The sequence below is a fragment of the Ictalurus furcatus genome, chromosome 10 (genome assembly GCF_023375685.1).
Source record: "Ictalurus furcatus strain D&B chromosome 10, Billie_1.0, whole genome shotgun sequence".
NCBI classification, from domain to species: domain Eukaryota; kingdom Metazoa; phylum Chordata; class Actinopteri; order Siluriformes; family Ictaluridae; genus Ictalurus; species Ictalurus furcatus.
In genome coordinates, this window is record NC_071264.1 from 21,055,656 (window position 1) to 21,080,358 (window position 24,703).

At 38.5% G+C, this 24,703-nt stretch overlaps 2 protein-coding genes across 2 annotated transcripts; one reads left to right on the top strand and one right to left on the bottom strand.

The window, feature by feature from the left end:
* Positions 1 to 11,595: 11,595 nt before the first annotated feature.
* tlnrd1 (talin rod domain containing 1) lies at positions 11,596 to 14,011 on the bottom strand. The gene has a single exon (XM_053635307.1). The coding sequence runs from the start codon at positions 13,479 to 13,481 to the stop codon at positions 12,414 to 12,416; it is 1,068 nt and encodes a 355-aa protein (XP_053491282.1). The 5' UTR covers positions 13,482 to 14,011; the 3' UTR covers positions 11,596 to 12,413.
* Positions 14,012 to 17,800: 3,789 nt separating this feature from the next.
* mesd (mesoderm development LRP chaperone) lies at positions 17,801 to 24,316 on the top strand. The gene is made up of 3 exons (XM_053635431.1): positions 17,801 to 18,005; positions 21,055 to 21,287; positions 23,628 to 24,316. The coding sequence occupies exons 1-3, from the start codon at positions 17,853 to 17,855 to the stop codon at positions 23,860 to 23,862; spliced, it is 621 nt and encodes a 206-aa protein (XP_053491406.1). The 5' UTR covers positions 17,801 to 17,852; the 3' UTR covers positions 23,863 to 24,316.
* The last annotated feature ends 387 nt before the right edge of the window (positions 24,317 to 24,703 follow it).

Here is a 24,703-nt window from a genome sequence, read left to right on the forward strand (position 1 = left end):
TCACTGTCTGTGTCTCTGTGTGAATATGAGGGTGTGTCTAATACTTACTTCTGGTTAGCTAGTGAAAACTTATTTTACAGCAATTTCATATAGTATAACATTTTGTAGTCATGTCCAAAAACACAGTGGATAATATCCAGTATGTGACTTACTTTCTGCTGGTATGGATGGTCCCACATGGATGTCATAAAACAGTTTATGCCTATGCCTCCCCCTTGTTTCAGTGTATAATCTCACCTCAATACTGTAGACTTGTACATAAGAACTGCTCTTATAATCATAAAGACTTCCCTGTGCTCATCCCATGACACTTATTCACAAGATGCTCATACTGATCATCCTCTCAGCACACTTAGTATTGTTTGACATTATAGTATACAGCTGTAGATTATCGCTACCCTGTGTCACCCAGAAGAGGATGGGTTCCCTTTTGACTTTGGTTCCTGTCATAGTTTCTACCTCAAGACATCTGAGGGAGATTTTCCTCAACTGGCTAGGGATATAGATCTATGCCTGGATTTCTGTAAAGCTGCTTTGTGACAATATCTATTGCTAAAACCACTGTATAAATAAAATTGAATAGAAATTGAATCCAGTGCACTCAGGAGGCATGTTGCCTCAAAAGGTAGCACTGCCAACTCATAGCCTCGGAGGTCAATGTTGAGCATGCGTTTCTGCCTTTGTGAGGTTTCACATGTTTCTCCCCCTGTGTGTTTGGGTTTCCTTCCTCTCAAAAACAAATGCTAAATTTCCTCTAGGTGTATATATTGTATGTGTGTGTTAGTGAGTGAGTGAGTGAATGAGTGAATGAGTGAGAGAGAGAGAGTGAGAGAGAAAGAGAGAGAGAGAGAGAGAGAGAGAGATGCCTTGTCTCCAGTGTTTCAGGGAAAGCCTCAGTATCCACCCTGACCAGATAAACCAGTTACTGAAGATGAATGAATGATGCAATCCTGAAATCACATAATTTACCACATTCTACACTGTACAAACAGTGATACATTGGTACACCCATAACACATTGTGTTCTCTGTAGGTGATGTGATGGAGTGGTAATAGTGAAACCTTTGTAATGTGTTTGTATTATTATTATTATTATTATTATTATTATTATTATTATTATTTTGCCTATAGTGTGTGTAATTTGAGACATGCCTGTAATGATGGTTGTGACCTGTTTGTCTCTGGGTTCAACTGGCCTGTACAGTGGATTGGGTGTGTGAATGGAGACACGTCCACGGTGAGGTGAGGTGCTAGTGATGGTCATTATGTAGTCTTTATAGTTAATAGCATGTGTAGTTTGGGTGACCAATAATATTGTGATGTTTGTGATGGTGTTTATGTGACCTATTTTGCAAATAGAATGTGGTTTGGGACATGTCCACACTGTTGATGTTTTGGTAGTTCACAGGAGACTGAAGATGATGAAGTTTATACGACCTATACAGTGTATAGAGTGTTTGGTTTGTTCACAGTGGGCTGATGATGATGAGACATTTTTGATGGTATTAAGGAAGCATATATAGGTGCATCTCAAAAAATTTGAATATCATGGAAAAGTTCATTTTTTCTGTAACTTAATTCAAAAAGTGGAACTTTCATATATTCTATATTCATTACACATAAAAAGTGAAATATTTCAAGCATTTTTTGTTTTAATCTTGATGATTACGGCTTACAGCTCATGGAAATCAAAAATCCAGTATCTCACAATATTAGAATAAAGAATTTATAATACAGAAATGTCGACCTTCTGAAAAGTATGTTAATTTATGCACTCTATAATTGGTCAGGACTTTGATCCTTTTGCATGAGTTACTGCGTCAATGATATGTGGCATTGCCTGTGACACTGCTGAGGTGTTATGGAATCCCAGGTTGCTTTGATAGCGGCCATCAGCTCGTCTGTATTTTTGGGTCTGGTGTCTCTCATAGATTCTCTCTGGGGTTCAGGTCAGGTGAGTCAGCTGACCAATCAAGCACAGTAATACCATGGTCGGCAAACCAGTTACTAGTAGTTTTGGCACTGTGGGCATGTGACAAGTCCTGCTGGAAAAGGAAATCAGCATCTCCATAAAGCTTGTCAGCAGATAGAAGCATGAAGTGCTCTAAAAGCTCCTGGTAGATGCTGCATTGACTCTCGACTTGAGAAAACACAGTGGACCAACACCAGCAGATGACATGGCACCTCAAATCATCACTGACTTTGGAAACTTCACACTGGACTTCAAGCAACTTGGATTCTGTGTCTCTCCAATCTTCTTCCAGAGTCTGGGACCTTGATTTCCAAATGAAACGCAAAATATACTTTCATCTTCCCCATGATTGTGGTTGTGTGTACTGAACCAAACTGAGAGATTAAAGGCTCAGGAAACCTTTGCAGGTGTTTTGAGTTAATTACTTCATTAGAGCTCTTCTCATGTCAACATTTCTGTATTATAAATTATTTATTCTAATATTTTGAGATACTGGATTTTTATTTCCATGAGCTGTACGCCGTAATCATCAAGATTAAAACAAAAAAGGCTTGAAATATTTCACTTAATGAGTAATGAATCTAGAATATATGAAAGTTACACTTTTTGAATTAAATTACGGGTAAAAATTAACTTTTCCATGATAATCAAATTTTTTGAGATGCACTTACATAGTGAATATGTAGTATGTTTTGGGACGCATCCACAGTGAAGTGATGATGGTGAGACACCTGATCGTCTTTAGCCTATATAGGCAATAGGAAATGTGTTTTTGGAAAAGTTCATAGTGGATGAAGAGAAGACAAGACAAGAGACAGTGAGATATACAGAAAGAGGCAAGGAAAAAAAGATGGAGATAACAAGAGATACCAATAGAGACAGACATAGAGAGAGAGAGAGATGTACAGAAAAAAGAGACACAATGAGAGATGCAAAAAAAGAAACCGGGAGAAATCCATGCTGTATAATCGAATTGAACTTTTTCTAGAATTTCCCCTTTTCTATCTCTTATATTTCTTTACCATTCATTTCCTCTATAAGCTGAGCTTAGTCAGGACAAATATACTGCAGTTTTCATGCAAATAAAGCCCACAGAATTGAACTGAAAAAGATTCTGAGAGGTCCAGAAAGAGAAGAACAGCTAGGGTTGAGTGCTCCGGCCAAGAGGAAGAACCTGCACTCTGGCTGGCCTGCATAAGAAACACCATGCAGCATTTTAAAATAAAGCATGCACACACACACTCATACACAGCTCCTGCATGGCTGCCAAACCTCGGCATGAGGCCGTCTGTGCTCGCTTTTGTCAGAAAATACACACATTGTTTTCCTTCACTGTCCTCAGCATGCTGTCTAGTGAAAACCAGCATTCGTCAACACTGAAGACTCTGGAGAGTTTTATGACACTACAGTCAGCGCCAGACGGTTTACACTCCGTTAGACAGCCTCGAACGAGTCTGCGAAACCTCACACTCAACTGTGTGTATGTAAACACAGGCTGTCCAGAAATCCCAGTGTATGTGTGTGTGTGTGTGTGTGTGTGTGTGTGTGTGTGTTTGAGTGAGTGAGTGCGTGTGTGGGCACTACCTATTCTGGGTTTGCCTTTAGCCACAATACTACAATCCCATGCAATGAGCATGCTAACCCAAACAACTCTTGGTTCTCCAGAGTCTTGGTTCCACAATACGTTCATAAATAACTCATTTGTGCATGATTATTTCTGTTTTTTTAGGCTAACACTGGGGGACTGATGACATCATCCAGAAGGAATGTTCCCATAGGACAGCCTTTCTGCTGGTTCTCATTAGTGAACCAGTGGATGACAAGGAAGGAAGTGAACACTGATGTGGCCTGTGATATAACACCTCGAATCCTGGATGTTGGTTGTTGTTTTTTTTGTTTTTAGTTTACTGTACATATGGGACAATGCCATAGTATAAATATTACATGGTCCATTTTAGTGACCAAATTCTGTTTATTTTCACAAATTGTATTAAAGTTGTTCTTTGTAATGTTCAAAATAGTTTCCAGGCCTGTAATAATAACAGTGGTGGAAAGAGTACAAAACATACTGACTTAAAAGTACAGACAGTAAATTATACTGAAATAAAAAAAACTGACAGTAAATTATATTGACACAAAATACTGACAGCAAATTATACCGACTTAAAAGCTCTGATAGTAAATTATCCAAACTTAAAAGCACTGACAGTAAATTATACTGATTTAAAAATACTGACAGTAAATTATACTGACTTAAAAATACTGACAGCAAATTATACTGTTCTGTAGTAATAATTCACTTGAATAAAAGTAAAAGTAGTCTTCAAGAAAATAAGTCATCTGGTGATAAACTACTGTGCTAGTGTCTAAACATATAGCAGACCAGATCAGGACCTTGACCTTGGCTCTCTGGGGGTTTGACCTCTCAAACATATGGTACATTGTAACCTATAAACATGAAATGAGCTAAAATCAGCTCTTATTGCCCTCTTTTAATGTTTTTCCACCCAATTGTAGCACTAAGTAGTCTCACATTTCCTTGAACTCTTGGTCATTAACAAGCAAAGCTGCTGCCTAACCCTGGTCCGGAAGGACTTATACTCAGATACAATTGCAGACACAGGACCCTGCTTACATGACGCTGGTGCTCAGATCATGTTTCCTTCTGTCGGCTCAGCTTAAGCACAAAAAAAATGCCCTTCTGATGAGTGCGCATTTGGCAGCTGACCACCTGCTTGGGCTCTTCATGGAAAAAACTCCTATTGTTCCCAAGCTTGATTAGGATCAGCAGTCTTCCGGCTCTGTCAGCTCCACAGGTGGAATGTTTTTCTTATTAAGTTAATGGTCCAACACTAAGGTCCTATGTGTCATTTGACCTCTGGCAGTCTCTGGAGGTTGAGCAGACAATAGAAAGCCCAGGAAGACCTCCACCCAGCATAGAGATGGGTTTGTGCAGCTGGAGCCAGACACCAGAAGGAGGGGTGAGAAAAGAGTTGGCTGTGCTATTCCACTGAGTGCTCAGTCCAAACATGAGGCCACGTGGCCCATTTTGAAGCTCACAGCCTTTGGGCGTGAGCCACACAAAGACGCTACTGTACAACATGTGCCAGAGAAGAGCTGTTGAGAAATAAGAATAGCCCTGTTTGAAGCCAGAAATGTCGGAAGGGATGCAGGAGGTCAAATAAAATGCAGATCAGATCATGATAGGAGTGTCAGCCAGAGGAGAAGGGTGAGGAATTTCAGCTGGGTTTGAAATGCTGCCAGCTCCTCTAGGCTGGGAGGAATCATGGATGATTTGAGCTGAATATACTGGAGAGATGTCAAGGACGACAACCGCTACAGGGGTGTGCATCCTAGCAGCTGACCAAAAATGCACTGTTGTTGCAGACACTTCTAGGAATTTGTTAGCTGATATGCATGTGTATTCAAGGTTGCGTGGATGCTAATGACATTTGAACAGATGTTAAAGGCATTAATAGGGACTACTTCCTGGTTTAGAGATTGACTGAGGATTGCTAAGTCTTCTAAAATGTTCTACAGGTTACAAATTCTTGGCCCATAGTGTCATGCTACTAGATTTTTGCTGCATCACTTTACCTAATAATAGTGGTTTTTGGCACTGCAATACTGCATCTACAGCCATTTCAAAGCAAATTGCAAGTATGAACCAGTCTCTATGAATAGCTGGACAGTGAATTGACATTCTCCAAGAATTTTGTTAGCATGATGACCAGGGTGTGTTTGAAATATGGTACATGTTTAGACATCTGCCTGGTTTTGGGTGTCAAATTTAATTACATTCATTCATGAATACTGCCAGGGATTGTTATCTGGCTGAGGATGAGGAAATATTGTGCATTCATACACTTAAGGATGCACATTCTGTACTCCAATAAAGGTACAAACAAGTGGAATACACCTTCTAATCTAAGAAAAATTAATTACCAAGAATGCAACTTGTTTTGGATGAAAAGTAAATTTAATCACGTTAGTTATACAAAAAAGTCTGTAGCCAGCAGCCAATGTTATAGTATTGCAGAATGAGTGTTATTTGATCAGGTTAGTCCATAAATAATGACTGTTGTGATGCTGTATTCTTCTCTACAGTGTCTTGTTACATCTCAAATGAGTGACAATTGCTGGCAGATGGTAACAATGACAGTGACTGTGGTGTTGAGCGGTGTCAAGTACAGCTAATAAATATAAACCACTTTTGTTCTATAGGAGCCTAGATATTGGTGCATATATACTGTACATGGTACATTTGGATCTGAATACTTCTGGGGACTACTGGCCAAATGACATATTTTGTTAACCTCTGCAGCAAACTATTAAAATGATTTTTGTTCTGTAAATATTAATGCAGAGTTATTTTATATTTTATGAACTTAAAAAACAGGAAAAAATAAAATAGTAATTGTGGCATATACAAAAGTTTGTACTCTATAATAAGTCAGTATTTAGTAACACCCCCTAGTAAGACAGCATATTTAAGATCTACCCGCATCTTTTCAATGATCATCAAGTCGGGGGACTGCGAGGGAAATTCCAAAAGCTTCGGCTTGCATTTCTTGAAGTAGCTCATGGTGGGTTTGTAGGTATGTTTTTGATGATTGTCCTGTTGTAGAAGCCTTAGTGTAACTGAAATGATCCACGCTCATGCTTAATAGTTGCCAAAGTGCTGTTTTCATCAAATGCTGCTCCTTTTTTCTCCTTTCTACTTCATCAGTCTACAGTACTTGTTACCAGAATGCCTCTGGCTTAACTAGGTATTGTTTTGCATACATCAGACATTAACTTTTGTGATGAGGTTGCAGGTAAGGTTTCCTTCTGATGACTCCCATGCAGATCATATTTGTGCAAGCAACACTGCACAGTAGAATGTCATATGGGGCACTAGTTTTCTTGGTCTTCCAGATCTTGCCTTCACTTCCATAGTTCCCATTAGCTGCCAACGCCATTTCTTAACGACATTTCAGACAGTGGAATTTGTGAACCAAATGCACTATGTGTGAAAAATTAACATATGAAAATAAATTTGTGAGAAATTGTGTGAAAAAACAACATGCACTACATGTAAAAGGTTCATTACATGTGAAAAATATGTGAAACATAACATGTATAAAAACATGTGAATCATGTGATTAGTCACATGTGACTTTTCTGTAAGGGACTCCAACCCATGTCATGTGTAGTGGCTGTGCATTGAAAGGTCAGTGGCAAAGAGTACATCCAAACATTACACAATTTAACCCCTACCCCCAAAGAAATCAACTCATCATATAGATTAACTAATTAACAGAGTAAAGTAGCCAAAATATCAATATGTGCACACATTTTCATTGGCTATACCGTTTAAGCAAACATAGTGCTAGTCTCTTGACAGACACCCTCTTTTCACCAATTTTACCATTAAAACAAATTGCACATTCTGATCAGTAATGAACAGGCAATTTTTAAAGCCCCGCTTACATAATATGCACAAGACTACAGGCCATAGAGCGTCCTAACATCCCTCCTTTGAGCAGGAAATGGGCGAAACCTTGGTCGAAATTATTACACCGACGGTTTGTGCTGTGAAGGAAGCCGCTCCTGATAGCAGAGGCCGTTCAGTTTCCTGTTGTGCATAACAGTTTTGGTTTTTACCCTGAGGGGATGAAGAGGACAAAGGGATACAGGTCACTGACTACTGAAAAGCAGGGGCAGTGCAAAAGCATGAACTGCATGTGTGATTATGTTCATATAGAAAATCCTTTACTAGAACAAAGATGTTACTTAAGTAAGGCTTATTATTATAATAATAAGCCATTGATATTCCTAAGAGAGCTAAAACAATCAAGTGTGCAGTATGGTTATTTATACTCATGTCTGTGGGATGCTTGTTCCATGTGTGGTGGTGGCATAAATATTTAGACATGATGGACTTCCATATGCTAGAGCTTATCAAGACTTCAGATATCAAACAGAACAAATCTGGACTATGTTTAGGTAGGATATCTGTTTAAGAACTCTTTAAAGTCTAGTGAGTCATTAGGTCTAACCCTCCTGACCCTTATCAAATGGAAACAGATACAGTCAGGACCATAAGTATTTAAACAGTGACACAATCTCTGTACACCACCACAATGGATTTGAAATGAAGCAATCAATACATGATTAAAGTGTAGACTTTCAGCTTTAATTCAGGGGGTTTTGGAGTCCCTCCGAAAGTAATTGGACAACTGACAGATAAGCAGTTTCATGGCCAGGTGTGGCCTGGTTCCTCATTACTTCATAACATATTAAGGAGATAAAAGGTCTAGTGTTGATTCCATGCATTGAATTTGCATTTAGTAGCTGTTTGTGGGAACTCTCAATATGTGGTCCAGAGAGGTGTCCAGGCAAGTGAAGAAGGCCATCATTAGACTGAAAAAACAATAATAACAAACATTTTTGTTAAACCCCTTGAATTAAAGCTGAAAGTCTACATTGCAATCACTCAATCAATCAAATGGAAATTCAGCACATGGAATCAACTCCAGACCATTTATTCCCTTAATCTGTCATGAAATAACAAGGAAACATGCCACACCTGGCCATGAAATTGCTCACCAGTTAATTGTCCAATTACTTTTGGGCCTGTGAAAATGAAGGAACTCTAAAAAAAATGGGTGTAATTTCTAAACGGTTAATGCAATATTTTTTGTTAAACCCCTTGAATTAAAGCTGAAAGTTTACACTTCAATCACATCTTAATTGCTTCATTTCAAATCCACTGTGGTGGTGTACAGAGGCAAAATTATGGAAATGTTGTCACTGTCCAAATATTATGGACCTGACTGTATTCTCCAACACAAACTAACAAAATGCACCCTCATGATTTTTTTTAATAAGACAACTTGGATTCATGAAACAAGTCTAGAAAATCTGCCTTAACTTTGATCAATTAAAATTCAAAGAAAATGAAATAAATTCGAGAGGCATACTCTAAGTGAAGAATAAAACATAACAGGGTATGCTGTTATAGGAAAATAATCAATAATGAGGAGAGATGGGTGATATGATGATATGATGTGGCCCGACAATTAAGAGGAGTTACTGGTACCACCCCGAAATTGGTTATTTTTCAATAACAGCATGTCCTGAAGTGTTATATTCCTCTTATACCACAGCAATTTCCCAAAACTACCAGTTTTTCATTTAATAATGAATAATGGAATGTTCATAAATAATGTTGTGGAATGTCTTTGAGACAAGTTAGTTCCTGTTATCATTTATATTAAAGCAGTTATACACAGTCAGTCGTTCCCTCACCAGCTGTCTAGGAGTTAATAACGTAAAAAGAGGAAGAAGAATAAGTCAAAAAAAAAAAAGCATAAAGCCTTCTGTCCTTGAAGGAAGAATTACAGAGAGTTACAAAGCACTGACACTGGAGACTCCTTTTATAAATGTTAAATAAATCTCCTTACAGAAATATTCCTCATATAACAATTCTTTTTTTTTTCTTTGTTAAATAACAAAACATTTTTATTTGTTATTGGCCATAGATTATGCAGAGCATCTGTCATACAAGTCCCTGATGAGCTGTTACTATAGAAACAATAATATATTAGAACAAGCACAATAATATAAACTTGTTATTTGAACTATAGGTAACATTGCAAGAGCTGCTCTTATAGAAAATTATATGATATATAAAATGCTGAAAAAGGTGATACTAGAGGCTTCAACCTTCTTAAAGGATTTTTTTTTTCACCTTGAATCTTGTAATCTTGCAGGTTGCTGGATACGTTAAATATTTCACACAATTTCCATAAAGATTTTATTGAAGTCAGATAAAAGTAAAAAACTAAGGGTTTCATGAATATACAATATATTGATCCTGCTGCTGAAAATCTATCGACCCAATGACAAAGAAGGGCAGCTGGAATTGAGAGAGGATGTCGTTTCATTGGTAGCTAGTTTGCATCCATGTAATCACAATTTTCAATCTGAAATCAGATTTTATTTCCAACTAATTCTCCAGATTCCTCAACTGTAGCTTACAGTGGGTGAATGGTGGCTAGCTATAGTGTATAGGCTTTGTACTATAGGGATGTTGTTTCAAATACTTGCTTCAGGTACAAATAGAAATTGAGTTTAAAAATACTGTACTAGATAATGAGAAGAGTCAGTTCTATCCCTTTCATTTATTTTTACTTTAAAGGTGCATTTACTTTTTTACTTTTTCTTTTCAGCTACGTAATTTTTTTCATCAATTCTACATACATGCATGTTGTTCATTCAAGTTTTTTTCAATCCCTCTGGGATTTTGTGATTTTGCGATCGCAGAAAGTAATGCAAAATCAAGGAAACATTAAAATATTTGGAGGAGCTTGCAATTTTTCTAATTACCAGATTTTCTGCAGATTTGGGCCAATACACATCATGTGACATCATCACAACATGCGTTCAATTGTTTGATTCACGTGCGTCGAATGTGAGTAGAGATAAAAGGTCTCATTTACCAACAAACATCATTGGAAAGACCATGCAGAACAATTTGGTGCAATTGCAATTTTGCCAATTCAAGTAGTTTTCCACAAAAAAAGCACAAAAAACGCCGCAAATGGTATCACAAATTTTGAAAAAAAAGGCTTTTTTTCAGGTTGTTTTTCAACATCCTTGAAATTCTGTACGGACTGTTTTGTTTGTTTGTTTGTTTCTGTAGTACCAACAAATTTAGAGGGACTTGTTTGGCAGCTGTCCACATAATCTAATATAATAATCTAATCTAACAATGAAAGAATTAAAAATGTACTGTTATTTAACAAAGAAAAATGTATGATCGTTATGTATGATCATTGATATGGTAAAGCTTTCTGCAAGGACGTTTATTTATCATATATATGTAAGGAGTCTCCAGCGTCAACACTTTAACAGTCCGGAAGGCTTCCTGGTTTCACTGTAACATGACAAACAAATATTTTTTTGTCATGTTAACTCCAAGAGAGAGATGAAAAAGAGAGGTTGGTGAGTTGGCACTGCTTTAACTTATGTGATACCAGAATCTAACTTGTCTCACAGATGTTCTACGAGGGCGAATCAAAGGAAAACCTTAAGTGCAATGTATTAGAATGTAATAAAACAACATTTCTAGCGGAACCCGGACACTTGTTAAGTGCTGGAACACGTAAAATTAGATTATGTAGCACAATGACACTTTTGTGGCACCCATTTGCAATAAACAATGCAAAATTAAATAAATATAGAAATAAATAAATAAATAATGCCTGAGACGAGTTAGCTTCTGTTACTGCATAACTTGTAATGGCTATAGACAGTAATTCCATCACCAACCTCTTTTTTTTTTTCTCCCCTGGAGTACAAAAACATGGTCTTCTACAACATTACTCATAACTATAAACAGATCAAATGTATGACATGTCATTCTTTAATAAATAAAAATTGTTTGCATGGGCAAATTGCTGTGGTGTGATTATTTTCTTATAACAGCACATCCCAAAGTGTTTTATTCCTTACTTAATTCAAACCTCTCGCATTTAGTATTTCCAAACCACCATGCAAGCCTACATTGCATATTTCCTAATGGAAAAAGAGATGATGTACTTCACACACACACACACACACACACACACACACACGTATGTTCACACAAAAACGCACCCTTTTCAATTCAGCTGCAAAAGTATTTGTTTCCTCACTGATTCCACATTATAAAATGTCACTGGGTATGAGCCTCCCTGAGGGTTAAACTCTAGAATCACTATCACTTAACACTGACATTGACATCCTGAAGATCAATCAGTTTCATTTCTCCAATCATATAATTACGAATTATTAATATTCCCTCCCTACAGAGTGCATTTCTAATGAGAGAGACATCTAACAACCTTCGTATGAGAACCAACTTTTTAATAAGTTGAAATAAATACTCCAGTACATGCATGATCCAGAAAAAAAAAGCTATTGTAATTCTGGTAAATAGTGTAAAACCTATGGCACACACTCACAGCAGCTTTAATCCAAAAGATTCACACATTGGAATACAAAGCATGAACAAACATCCCACCCTCACTGCATTTCTTAATAACATCCACCACACATCAGACTACAACCATTACTCTGTCTGTTGCTCTCAGACACTAAAACTGAGGTAAACTTTCCACTAGTTTTCCTTTTAAGTTGAGAATTTTCAGTACAACATACAGAATCACCACAAAATCTGTGGCTACCAGTGAGTGAACACAAGTTAGATATATGTTGTGATGTCAGTTTTGGCTAGGTTTTTTATTACATCCAGTGCAAAAAAAACTGCCACCATGGTTGCCCAGGAATAGTTGAACAGACATATTTTTACAAATTCACTACATTCACTCAATAGGATCACACAACATGGGGTTAAAGCATATTAGTCTCTTTGGTACATTGAGAAAAATATCTGTAATGGGCTTTTAATTGTTTAATTCACAGAATGCGAGTTGACCGGTGGTAGAGTCCTGGGTGAGGATCGTTCCCTGAGCGCCTGCGAGAGCAATGTGCATCCATCAGAGACAGCGCAAGCTGACTGGCGCAGCCTTTCTCGGTACGTAGGCATCTGGGTGCTGTTCTCTGCATGCTGGGATACGTCCCGGAGACCCTGTGTGAGGAGAACGCAAGCCGAAACTACACTCATGGCGCCTCCCAATACAGCCGTCTGCACCGCTTTACCATCGGTGCTAACGTTAGCTGGTTTGCCCAGGAAGTGGGGCTCAGTGGCAAATCCCACCAGTGCGTTGACAGCCTGAACAAGCGGCCCACTGAAAAGCACGCAGCGATTACGTGTCAGCTCGCTTGGGCTCGTCTTCACCTCCTTGACACAGGCGAGAAGCGCGGTGGCACTCGTGCTCATGCACTTTACACTGGCTTTGAACTGCTCTTTGGCAAACCGGTCCTTGGATTTCTCACTTGCCAGAGACGAGGCCTCTGTGAGAGTGGTCAGGTTCCTCCGGATGTTTTGGGAAATTTCCAGGAGGAGTTGGGGAGTTAAATCAGATAGTGGAGTCATGCGCAAGACTGCACAAGTTTGATCCACCTCGTGACGGCATCGCGTCACTTTGTAGCGATCCACCAATCCAGGAATGGCAGCATGCGAACCCGGTGTCTCCACTGCCGCCAGGTATGCAGCATGAGCTGAAAACTCCGTTAGAGACACCACCAGATTGCCCATTTCCACTAATCGCTCCCCGACCTCCGTGAATTTCCCCATGTTAAGCTGGCTTTGAATGTCATGAGTGATGATGGACAGCTCCTTTGTCCTAGCAATCACTGTATCCCGACACTTCTCAAAAGTCTCTGCCACTGGCGCACCATCCGCCGTCATCACCGGCCTCGTCTCACTGGACAGCAGAAGCAAATCCGCCACCAGCTGCATCTTGCTTTTGCACGCGTCACAAACAGATGAGAGTCTTTTCCGCTGCTGCAAGCTGCCACTCGGGATGTTGGACGTTGGAACCTCGCTGTCTGACTTTCCCGAGCCACTACTAGCCATAGTACGGTGGTCAAGCTAATATTCTGGATTTTCTTTTTTGTACAAAATATAGATTACACCACACATTCCACAGTACAAATTCATAACTTATATGACAATGTCTTCAGAAATAATACCACACCTTCTCTGAGAAACTGGCCAAAAAGTGTTGTCCTTCAGAAAATATACTAATATCTATCCACTGTTTACGATCTCAAAATCAATTTTTTTAGTAAACATTTGCAAAATCAGAAAAATAGAGGATAATGCAACTTCACTCAGGGAAATCGTGTTCTGTGCGATTTTTTTTTTTTTTAAATGAGTGAATGAGGTCAAAAATCAAGGCTACATTTAAAATCCCTTCAATATATTGATGCAGAACTCCTTAATGTTTATGCAATTTGACAAAATCACATCATGGGTACATCTGAACAGTTTCACAGGTTGTTTTTCATCTATCTAGGTCCAACAACAAACACACATATATATATATATAGACACACATACAGACAAAAAAACACAAAAAACAAAAACTAAACCATACACTTACTGCAGTGCCATACAAGAGATCAAATCAAGGCAAAGTGCCAGCTGATTGCAGACATCCAGAAATCAACTTATGCCTCATCAAAAACGCTTTCTCTACTGAATCTGAGGGTGTGAAGAATCTATTGCCACAGTTGTGTCAGCTTTTTTTGTTAATTCATGTCAAGCAGACGGGCGTTTAAAGGTCCTTGCCCTTCTCGTGGTTGCAGGAGGCCAAATGAAATCCACCAAATGACTAAAACCAGATGAGCCATTGTTAATTTTGATCCTCCAGTGGAAAGTGCCTCTGAGGGTCATGGCTGTAACACAGCGGCAGTTTGAATGAAGTTCTCTCTGATGGTCCTCCACTTTCAGCACCATCATCCCACAACGCCTACTGTATAAAGACTCCAAAAAAGCACCAGGCTGGACTTTCAACCTCCAAAAGACCAGGCTTTGACTTCCCTTGGCTTATACCTCTTCCTTTTTACTCGTAACCCAGTGATGTTGGCCAGTTCTTTCTGATGCTCGGGTCCGTTATGCATTACTGTCTATTTCTCATGCACCTTCCTCAACAAAAAGCATGGGAACCACGATACCATCCGGCACACACGCTGCTTGGTTTTCCTCTTGGTACACATCTCATTTAAATCTGTTTTAAACAAATATCCCGTTTGTTTGTCTTTTATTTAACCCATCACCATCCAGTGGTGTTTCAGGAGACCCAACATGAGGTTTATTCCAGCTTTAAATGTGTGTGTGGGGTCTCTTCGTCTGTAAGAGGAAGCAAACTAGAGGGTGCGGCTTTACTTCAAATGGGAAACAAGGCGTTGAGAGATAACAGACGGTTTCCTTCGAAATTAATGTTTGTTTCTAAAATGAAGCTGTATTTCTCCGAGAAATGCGAGTTTTGTGTGAAAATTTGTAGCTAGCTTGTTGGCTAATCCGTCAGAGGGTGCGGCTGCGCTTCAGTTGGGAAACAGAAACACGGCGCGCGAGGGAGAGCTTCTTTCAAAACTGCAACGGTTTTTTCTTCCGAATAAGCGTCCATTATTCCCAGAAAGGAAGTTTCGTGCCGAAAAGAATCCCATATCCACTCAGTTCCCTCTGTCGCTTCCTTCAAATGATAAACTTTTCACTCGCTCGGATGATGATAATTTGTCTTCAGTTGTAAAGTTGGTTCATTTCCACACTAAAGCCATCAATTCCCGAGGCCCCGACTACCGGCGTAAGAGCAAAATTACACCCGATACGTGCTGCTAGCTCCTCCAGCTTCTCTCTTCCTTCCTTGTTTTTGCTATTATTCCACTTCTACAGTCTTTAGGGTCATCACAGATTTGTAGTCTAGGCAAGAACCAGGCCATTCAGGCCAACCTTGCCACTATGTTGCAGTTCACACATGGCCACTGATAGTTTATCGTTAGTTTTAGCCTAGCATAGCCTTTAGCTCGATAAAATTGTGTTTCTAGTACGCGAATGCGCTGATATGACTTGACCAATGGCTCAGACGTTTAATTAGAAAAAAGAAAGAAACATAGCAATAAATTTGAGAAAATTAGATCTGTGGTCGCAGACTTCATTATACAAAACTGTACTTTACCAATATATCAAATCATATTACAATGTGTCAAAGCTTGTTTCATGCTAGTGACAACAGGAAGACTATGTTACGGTTATGTTTAAAATTGTTTTAAGTGTTTTTGTTGTTGTTGTTGTTTTTGGTTAGCATGCGGAATCAATAGGCGTCTGAGAGTATTATCGGTCATCACTCTGAGTTTCTGTTTCAAATGAAAACTCCTACTAATCCTACCTCTCCAAAAGGACCAAAACTTATGTTTAAACCACTAGATTTACTCGTGGGAGGTGAAATCGGATTCTGAAAGAGTGTGACGTTTTACTTTTAGACCACTTTTCATTGGACGGAAATGCATTTCCAGGACGCTTGAAGAGCCAATCAAATAAAGGAGGGAGGAGTTAAAAGCCGGGTGGGAGAAATCTTCACTTGTTTCCTCTTGCTGAAAATTCAAATATTGAACAAACCAAACAAGAAAAAGAAATGAACTTCGAGCTCAAATACGTAACATGGAACACAACTCTGGCTTAATAAAATTAGATCAGACGATAATTAAAGATGATTTTGCAAAAGTGTATTTCAAGTATGTAATTTGGTTTGCAAATACCAAAAATGTGAGAGATTTGAATCAATTAAGTAAGAAAGAACATGCTATGAGACGTGCAATTATAAGGAATGAATCAACAACAGGGTGGTGTGATGTGGCCCAATGAGAAAAACTATTACTGTTACTATTAGTTATGTTTAATATAGTGGAACATCAGTGCAACACCACAAAGTTGATTATTTTCTAATAGCAGCATGTCCGCGCTAACCATTATTATTAATTTAAAAAAAAACACACACACACATTGCACGTTTTTTTTTTATCCCTTTATAGCTATGTTTAATATGGAACATTCGTGCAACAAGTTAGTTCCTGTTATCACTTATTTCAGCAGTTATAAACAGTGGATCACTCAACAACCTATCTTTTTTCACTTTTTTGAAGTTAATAGGACAAAAAATGATGCTTGTTATCGAGAAGCCAGAAAGTCTTCTGTCTTGGCAGAAAGCTTACTGGCCATTACAAGCCACTAACACCAGAGACTCCTTCCATGCAGCCTAAATACATGTCTCCTTACAGAAAGCTTCACCATATCAACTATAAGTTTTTCTTTGTTAAATGACATGATTTTAATGCATTTATCATTAGCCTTAGATTATGTACAGAATCCACCATTCAAACCCATGTGAATGAGCTGTTACTATAGAAACAATCAAGTTTTAGAATGTGCACATTAATGTAAACCTGTTATTTGAATTACAGCTGGTACTACTGTCAGAGCTGCTGTTATAGAAAATAAGTCAATACATTCTTACCAATAAGATTTGATAATTCAACAGCGCAGTGGTTTATATGAAAAAGTGCTATATGATATTCTATAATATCTCATGCTAAACAAGCTACAGTTTTAAAATGTGCAGTTACTTGATTCATTAATTAGTCCAGAAATGTATAGAATGTGGGATAATGGGCGCTTAAGTTGTGCAGGGTAAGTTGGAAGCGCACGTTCTGCTTTGGTGGGTTGTACAGCTGCACAGGGCACAGTGCCATTTGGGTGGAGTGTCCTGAGAGGAAACAGTTCAGATTCTGTTGAACGAGAGTCACACTTCACACGCTTTTCACACAGAGACACACTGAAAGGGACGGGCCAGAGAGCAGCCCAAAATAATTCAGCACACTTAATGTGTAGGCCTATTTATCTAACAGGTTTAATGTTTAAATAGACCAGGTACAGCAGCTTTTTAATGGTGGCTTGAAGTTATAACAGAGTGGTTATTTTTCACTCTTAACTAAAGAGTAATAAGTTACTTTGTAAACAGTTAAAGAAACATTGTCACTAAAAGGAACGTCACTTTTGACTTAATTAGATTGTACAAATGTTATACACATGTACAGAAGGGGGAAAAACAATAATTATTATCATTTCTAATATGCTCTTACTTTCCTTCAATATTGATTTGCATTTCTTCTCATTCAAATATTTCTAGTTCTTTTTTTACTTGTTCACTGTAATTATCATATTGTTCAAACGTGTTTTTTATTTTTATGTATTGAAAACCAATATAATGTCAGAAAAGAAGCAATTTTGAATAAACTGTATAATTAGCCATCAGTCGTTAGTCACGTGAATTATAGTACCAATCAGACACGCCCACTTTCGGAATGTGTGACTTTGAACAAACCGGAACCAATCAGCAAACTCCAAGCCGAAAGGTCTTAACCAATCCGCGAACACAAGGTTGGAAAAATGGCGTCTTCCATCGGATGGAGATGTGTATCAGTGTTGCTTTTTGCAGTATTTATCCTGTCGGTTCATTGTTCGGACAGTAATCCTAAAAAGAAGAAGGATATTCGGGATTACAATGACGCGGATATGGCGAAGCTGCTGGAGCAATGGGAGGTAATTCGTATAGAGCGGCGCCGGACATTTCTCCAGCGTTAGCACTTTGCATTAGCACTCGGCTTTAGCACAGTTTGTCGCTTTGTAACTCCTTATGCTAACAAGCTAACTATGTGCAGCATTATAATAACGTAATATAACCATGTTTTACAAACTGCACCCAATATGAAGGCAAAAAAAACCTTCACAAACTGCGTGCATAAAGAGGAAGCTGATGGTGTGGTTCTGCATTCTAGATAGTGTGCCAAACTAGTGCGCAGTTAACTCTAGAGTCCTAGCAACCAAACCTGGTTTCATATGAGTAGTAGTAGTAGTAGTTCTTCAGTGAAATTAATCCAGTGATGGTGAAAATATTTTGATTGTAATTGTACCGGAGGCTCTCAAAGAATTGGAACACGCGCTGTCTGTCTGTCAGTGGGTCCTGTTAATGTGAAAAATATGCCTATGCTTTCCCTAGCCACTTAAATAGGAACACATGTACACCTCTTCACTCATGCAGTTATCCATTCAGTTGATTATTGATGCTGTAGATTTGACTTAATTAAAAAAATCTTGATGTTTATTATAGAAATGTCCTCTGGTACTGCAATATGATATTTTTGTCATATCGCCCAGCCCTATTGGGTGGAAATGCTTTGTTGATGATAGAAGTCAGAGGAGAATGGCTACAGACCGGAAGGCTACGGTCACACAAATAACTACTCTTTTCATCTATGGTGAGCAGAAGAGCATCTCAGAATGCACAACATTAAAGTTCCAGTTGGTCAGTTAATGTCGGAGTAGAAAACACCTGCTCAGATCTTTCCTGATTAATGTGTCAAATGGCTCCTCAGTTTTATTGGCGAGAAGAAGAGTGCCCTTTTGTTATATTTTTGAGTGATAACTCGTACTAGTGTACTTACGTGGTGCTCTTGCGCCAATGGATAAAGGGTGGCAGCCATGCTAATATAATCAGAGTAACATCACTGGATGTCATTGGCAGTGTAAAGATGATTAAATTGTTATGTATGTGTGTGTGTGTGTGTGTGTGTGTGTATATATATATATATATATATATATATATATATATATATATATATATATATATATATATATATATAAAAGCCTAGTGTACAGTGATTTCCTCAGTTGGGAAGTATTTTTTCAGTATGTGATCACCGAACATGTTGCCTTGCACGTCCGGGGTTGGGGGTTCGAATCCCACTTCTGCCCTGTGTGCGGAGTTTGCATGTTCTCCCTGTGTTTCTGTTGTGTCTTCTGGGTACTCCGGTCCAGTCCAGGGTGTCCCCAGGGTGCCTTGTGCCCAGAGTCCCCTGGGATAGGCTCCCCCTCGACCCTGTGTAGGATAAACGGTATGGTATTGAAAATGGGTGGATGAACTTTTTGATGAAGTACAAATTGGCTATTTTTATACCAGGCAGTATTAGAAAATGTCAGAGTGGATCACAAAATCTATAAACATTTTACAGCTAATGCAATACTATACCTTTTTTCTGTCATTCACCTTATTCAAACTGCAGTCACTGGGTTTTATTTCATTGCTATAGTTCATTACTAAAATGCCATTAAATTACAAATATAAGAGATTGATAGTTTGAGTCACCACTTTATTGTAAATCACAGTTCATTTGGAGTTTTTACTTTTAATTTTTATTTTTTACAGTGACTAGCTCAAGAGACAGACCTTGCTTGGAGTAAATTTTACCCTGAGAAAGATAACCACTAACCACACAGTAATGGATGTTGTATTTCTTGTTTGTTAGATTGTGTTTTTAATTGCTGATGATGGTTGAGTGTCATGCTGTGCAAAAAAGAAAAGTTTTAATCTACTTTATGCACTACTAGTTCAACATACTTTTAGTGTCTGTGGTGCAACCGAAATTATACAACACTATGTTTGTTTTAAACTCGCTCCTCTCAGTGCATGGTTTAGAATCGCCTTTACACCCTAAATTAAAAAAAAAAAAAAACTAAATTACAATCAGTTGTGCAACTGGATGCAGCACCATTTAGTTTTTCCTGCTCTGATGCATCAGATTGAACTAAAAAGTTAACTTTAAGGTTTACTGTGTGTTTTGAGCATGAAAATATCCTAAGTAGGACCAGAGGAAAACAGCCAGTCTCCAAAGTATACTTAAGATAACCCAGGATTCTGTTTACCCGGGGTTTAGAATGAACCATTCTAAACTATTTCATGTGTGAAAAGCCCTTGTTTCACTTTTCACACTGCTCACACTTTACCTGGGGTTAACAATTAATCCTCTGTATTCATAATCTAACATTTAACAGTGTACATTCCTAAACCCTGGGTTAACCACCTTATTTGCGTATTTGCAGTGTCAACAAACATAATTGGATAAATACAGCGCATGACCGGTTTAAATAACTGCTTGTCTTGCACATTTGCAGCAGTGAGAAAAAATGTCGCGTAATGATCAGGCGTTTGTTGATATCCAGCTTCCGCCAATTGTTCAGTCAGTTCCTTAAATACTCAGTTATTTCTGACTGTGCCATCCATTTTGTCCTGAAAATACTTTTCTGTCCATAACTCTTCGCTTCAGTTGACGCGTTTTCCATAATTTTCCGTCCATTCAACATTATTTTTTTTATTTTTCCCTCAAACGTTGCAACTACTGTTTACACAACATGCAGGGTTTCTGTTACTGTACAAAGCACCTGATATGAGGCATGCACTGTTCAATTTCTGATTGGGTATCCGTTGCTAAGCATCTAGCCATTTGAACAGCACATTGTTTCATGTTGTACAAGTTTGGCACCGCAAAGCGGGGATAACAACAAATGTGGTGCTGCTTTGGAGCAGGGTTTCATAACCCCTGGTAAAAAGCGGCACTAAACCTGATTCTAAATTACAAGTGTGAAACGTTCCTCTACCCAGGGTTAAAAGCGATGTTTAGAACGACGATAACCTGGGGTTAAGCACAATGTGAAAAGCCATTTAGATGTATAGATTATATTTTGTTTGCAGCAGATTTCTTGAATTTATGTTTGGTTGTCCCTCTCCTATTTCTGACTGTTTTTATTTTCACAGAAAGATGATGACATTGAAGAGGGGGATTTGCCAGAGCACAGAAGACCCTCCCCGCCCATCGACTTCTCCAAGGTGGACCCTTCCAAACCCCAAGATCTCCTGAAGATGTCCAAGAAGGGAAAGACCGTGATGGTGTTTGCAACGGTGTCCGGAAACCCCACAGAGAAGGAGACCGAGGAGGTCACCAGCCTGTGGCAGGGCAGCCTCTTCAATGCCAACTTTGATGTTCAGAGGTATTGTGTTACATACATGCGACAGTTTTAAGACAAATCAGGCTTAAATTTTGCCTGAATATAGCGGCCATGGAGTGTCACTTGCTCTCGGGTTGGGTCTAGATTTGTCAGAAAGATTGTGTACCTACACATGCATAAGAATACCATGGTGTTTGTGTGGCAGTCTGTAAAATTCCTGCTCAAATGTAGACATTTTTTATTGTGTAGTTCTGAAAATTACAGGCTTTCCTGAACTGATACAGTTGGGGAAATAAGTATTGAATGCGTCAACGTTTTTTTCAGTAAATATATTTGCAATGAGGCTGTTCACATGAAATTTTCACCAGACATCGGTATTAACTCAAGAAATCTGCAAATAGAAAGAATTCACAACATTAAATAAAGTTATGTGTAATAAAGTGGAATGACACAAGAAAAAATATTGAACACGCTATGAAAAAGCAGTTCTCCAAAGCAAGGAACCAGCTGAATTCCGGAAGTAATAATCCATAAGTAATTATACCCCCTATCTGTGCAAATTAATATCAGCTGGGTTAGTAAATTGATTGTCTATAAAAAGGCTTTTGGTTACCATGGTGTCACACAAGAAACATCTCATGATTGGTAAAAGCAAAGAGCTCTCCCAAGACCTGCGCAACCTTATTGTTGTGAAACACATTGATGGACCCGGATACAGACTTATTTCAAAGCTTTTGAATCTTCAAGTGAGCACCATTGGGGCCATTATCCGCAAGTGGAAGCAGCATCACTCTGTCATCAGCCGGCCACACACAGGAGCTCCTCACAAGATTTCTGACCAGGGAGTCAGAAGAATAGTCAGAAGAGTAGCCCAAGAGCCAAGGACCACTCGGAAAGAGCTCCAGAAACACTTGGAGGCAGCAGGTACAATCATCACAGAGAAAGCAATAGACAATGCACTCCACTGCTCACGCTCCCCCGCAATACTCCATTACTAAAGAAAAGGCATGTCAAAGCTTGTTTAAAGTTTGTTATAACTCATTTGGACAAGCCTATGAAATACTGGGAGAGTGTAATCTGGTCAGACGAGAGCAAAATTAAACTTTTTGGCTGTCATACTACACACCATGTTTGGAGAAGAAATGGCACTGCACATCACCCTAAAAACACTATACCAACAGTGAAGTGTGGAGGTGGAAGCATCATGGTATAGGGCTGTTTTTTGTCGCATGGTACACGCAGACTTCATATAATTTAAGGAATGATGAATGGAGCCCTTTACCGGGAGATTCTTGAGAAGAACCTCCTGCCATCAACCAGGATGATGATGAGATGTGGGTGGACCTTCCAGCAGGACAACGAATCAGAGCATACAGCAAAGGAAACTCTCAATTGGTTTCAGAGGAAAAAAATCAAGGTGTTAGAATGTCCCAGTCAATCACCTGACTTGAATCCAATTGAACAAGATTTAAAGACAATATGTTTAGAAGAATGGGTACGAACTACTCACTATTTGACCAAAGTAGCATGAGAATATATTTTCTGATAGACTAGGAAAGTTAGATGTATGACTGTAAATGTATGATCCAGCCAGAAGACCGGATAAGATCTGACAATACAAGGTGGTTAGTATGGATGATTTCAAGCAAGGAAATCACACTTCCAGTGTTCCTCACATTCTAACAAACATATGATATTATTACTCACATGATAACACTAGTTGTGTCATGAGGCCAGTAGCTTAGTGTAATGTAGAGTTTCCATACTCTAGAGAAGGTTGTAATGTTTTCTCTGTGACTCAGGCCATTTCAGTGAAATGTGTTTTTATAAAGTGAAGTGTCACAGTGTGCTTCATAACACAGTTCAACTAACAAGTAGTGAAATTCATTGCCAGCTTATTTTTATTATCGATTTTGATGATTAGTTGTTGCAGTTCTATTTGTGGGCACCTTCACTACCCTTGCATTCTACTCATTTAGAATTTTTACTTTGACCAGATCCAAGTTTATGTAAAAAGCTATTAGAGAAGTTACAAAATAACTGTGAAGGAACAAATGTTACGCATAGTGGTGTAGAAGTTGAATCAAAGATGAGTTGCTGCTGCGGGTAAAAAGAGTTCAGCATGGAATGGGTTTTGTTTATACAGTACCATAAGAAGCTGTGCTATCATCAGGGTTTATCACCAAGATGCTTCATATAAACATCAGTTGTCTAATATGCAAGTACTGAAAATCACAAAGTCCCCTGTACTGAATACACATACGTCTCAGAAAACATTGGAGCTGTGTATTTGTGGTCTTTGTATTCTGTTAGTGTTGATCCTATGTATGAAATACTGTATGAAAAATGGCTTTCCTTCCTGTTTCAACATCCTTTCTTTAGGTTTGTGGTGGGCTCCAACCGTGTCATCTTCATGCTACGTGATGGCAGCTATGCTTGGGAGATTAAAGACTTCCTGACCCTCCAGGAGCGGTGTGAGGATGTGACTGTTGAGGGCCAGGTGTTTCCTGGGAAAGCGGCCAACAAAGCCAACAAGGAGAAAGCGCAAAATGAGACCAAGAAGAAGAAGGACAAGAACGCAGCCAACCGTGTAAATAAAAGCAAACAAGATCTATGACCGCACTGATATTGACGAGGTTTGTGGAGCAGAACAAAGGGGAATTGATGCCTTAAACGGAGACTACACTCTGAGAAGAACTAATGAGCCCAGTTGTCAAGAGTGTTTCAGGCACTATGTTCAGACATGTAGTGCCTCATTACTATACATGGTTAAATCAGTGATACCATGCAGCTGCTCCTACATCATTATTTGCTTACAGAAGGTACTTGCTTTAACATCTGTCAGAAAGGACTTCATTTAGTATACTGTTATCTTTTTTGGTCCCTCACTCTTTATTCAAGCATTGTTCCACTAGATTGATCTATTCATTTTAAAAACAATTGAAATGAAAGGATGCATCATTAAAATGATTTGGCCTTATCATATAGTCCTACTTGTACTTCACCATTATAAGTACCTTTAGATCAACATATTGCATTTTGAATCAAAATAAAAACAGATTTGTAATACATTACTGCAGCTTTATTGTCTTAAAGCCTTCTTAAGACTTTATTGTATATTCTTACTAGAAATAATGAGTCTCCCCATGCACCAATTTGGGCATGAACACTACTGGTGTCACTTTTCCACTATGTCCACTTATTATAGGTGCCAATTATAAATGGTAGCTAAAATATTTAATTAAACATTTAAAGCATATTTAATATTGTCCTATCATATGCTTCTGTACTCATCTATTTTTCTTTTCTTTTTTTTTTTTATTCCTTTAGGGGTCTAGCTCTATATCTGAATTTATCTAAAGCTACTTTGTGTAAAAATGAAAAGCTAATTAAAGGTATAAGAATTGCCTTCAAGTTACAATGATGTACATTGCATCCGGAAAGTATTCACAGCGCTT

What these genes read in the sequence shown, in the direction of transcription:
- tlnrd1 (XM_053635307.1), bottom strand. Translation starts at nt 13,481, where the DNA reads ATGGCTAGTAGTGGCTCGGGAAAGTCAGACAGCGAGGTTCCAACGTCC.
- mesd (XM_053635431.1), top strand. Translation starts at nt 17,853, where the DNA reads ATGGCGTCTTCCATCGGATGGAGATGTGTATCAGTGTTGCTTTTTGCA. An exon ending in AGCTGCTGGAGCAATGGGAG is followed by an intron (nt 18,006 to 21,054) that starts GTAATTCGTATA and finishes TTATTTTCACAG; the next exon opens with AAAGATGATGACATTGAAGA. An exon ending in GCCAACTTTGATGTTCAGAG is followed by an intron (nt 21,288 to 23,627) that starts GTATTGTGTTAC and finishes TCCTTTCTTTAG; the next exon opens with GTTTGTGGTGGGCTCCAACC.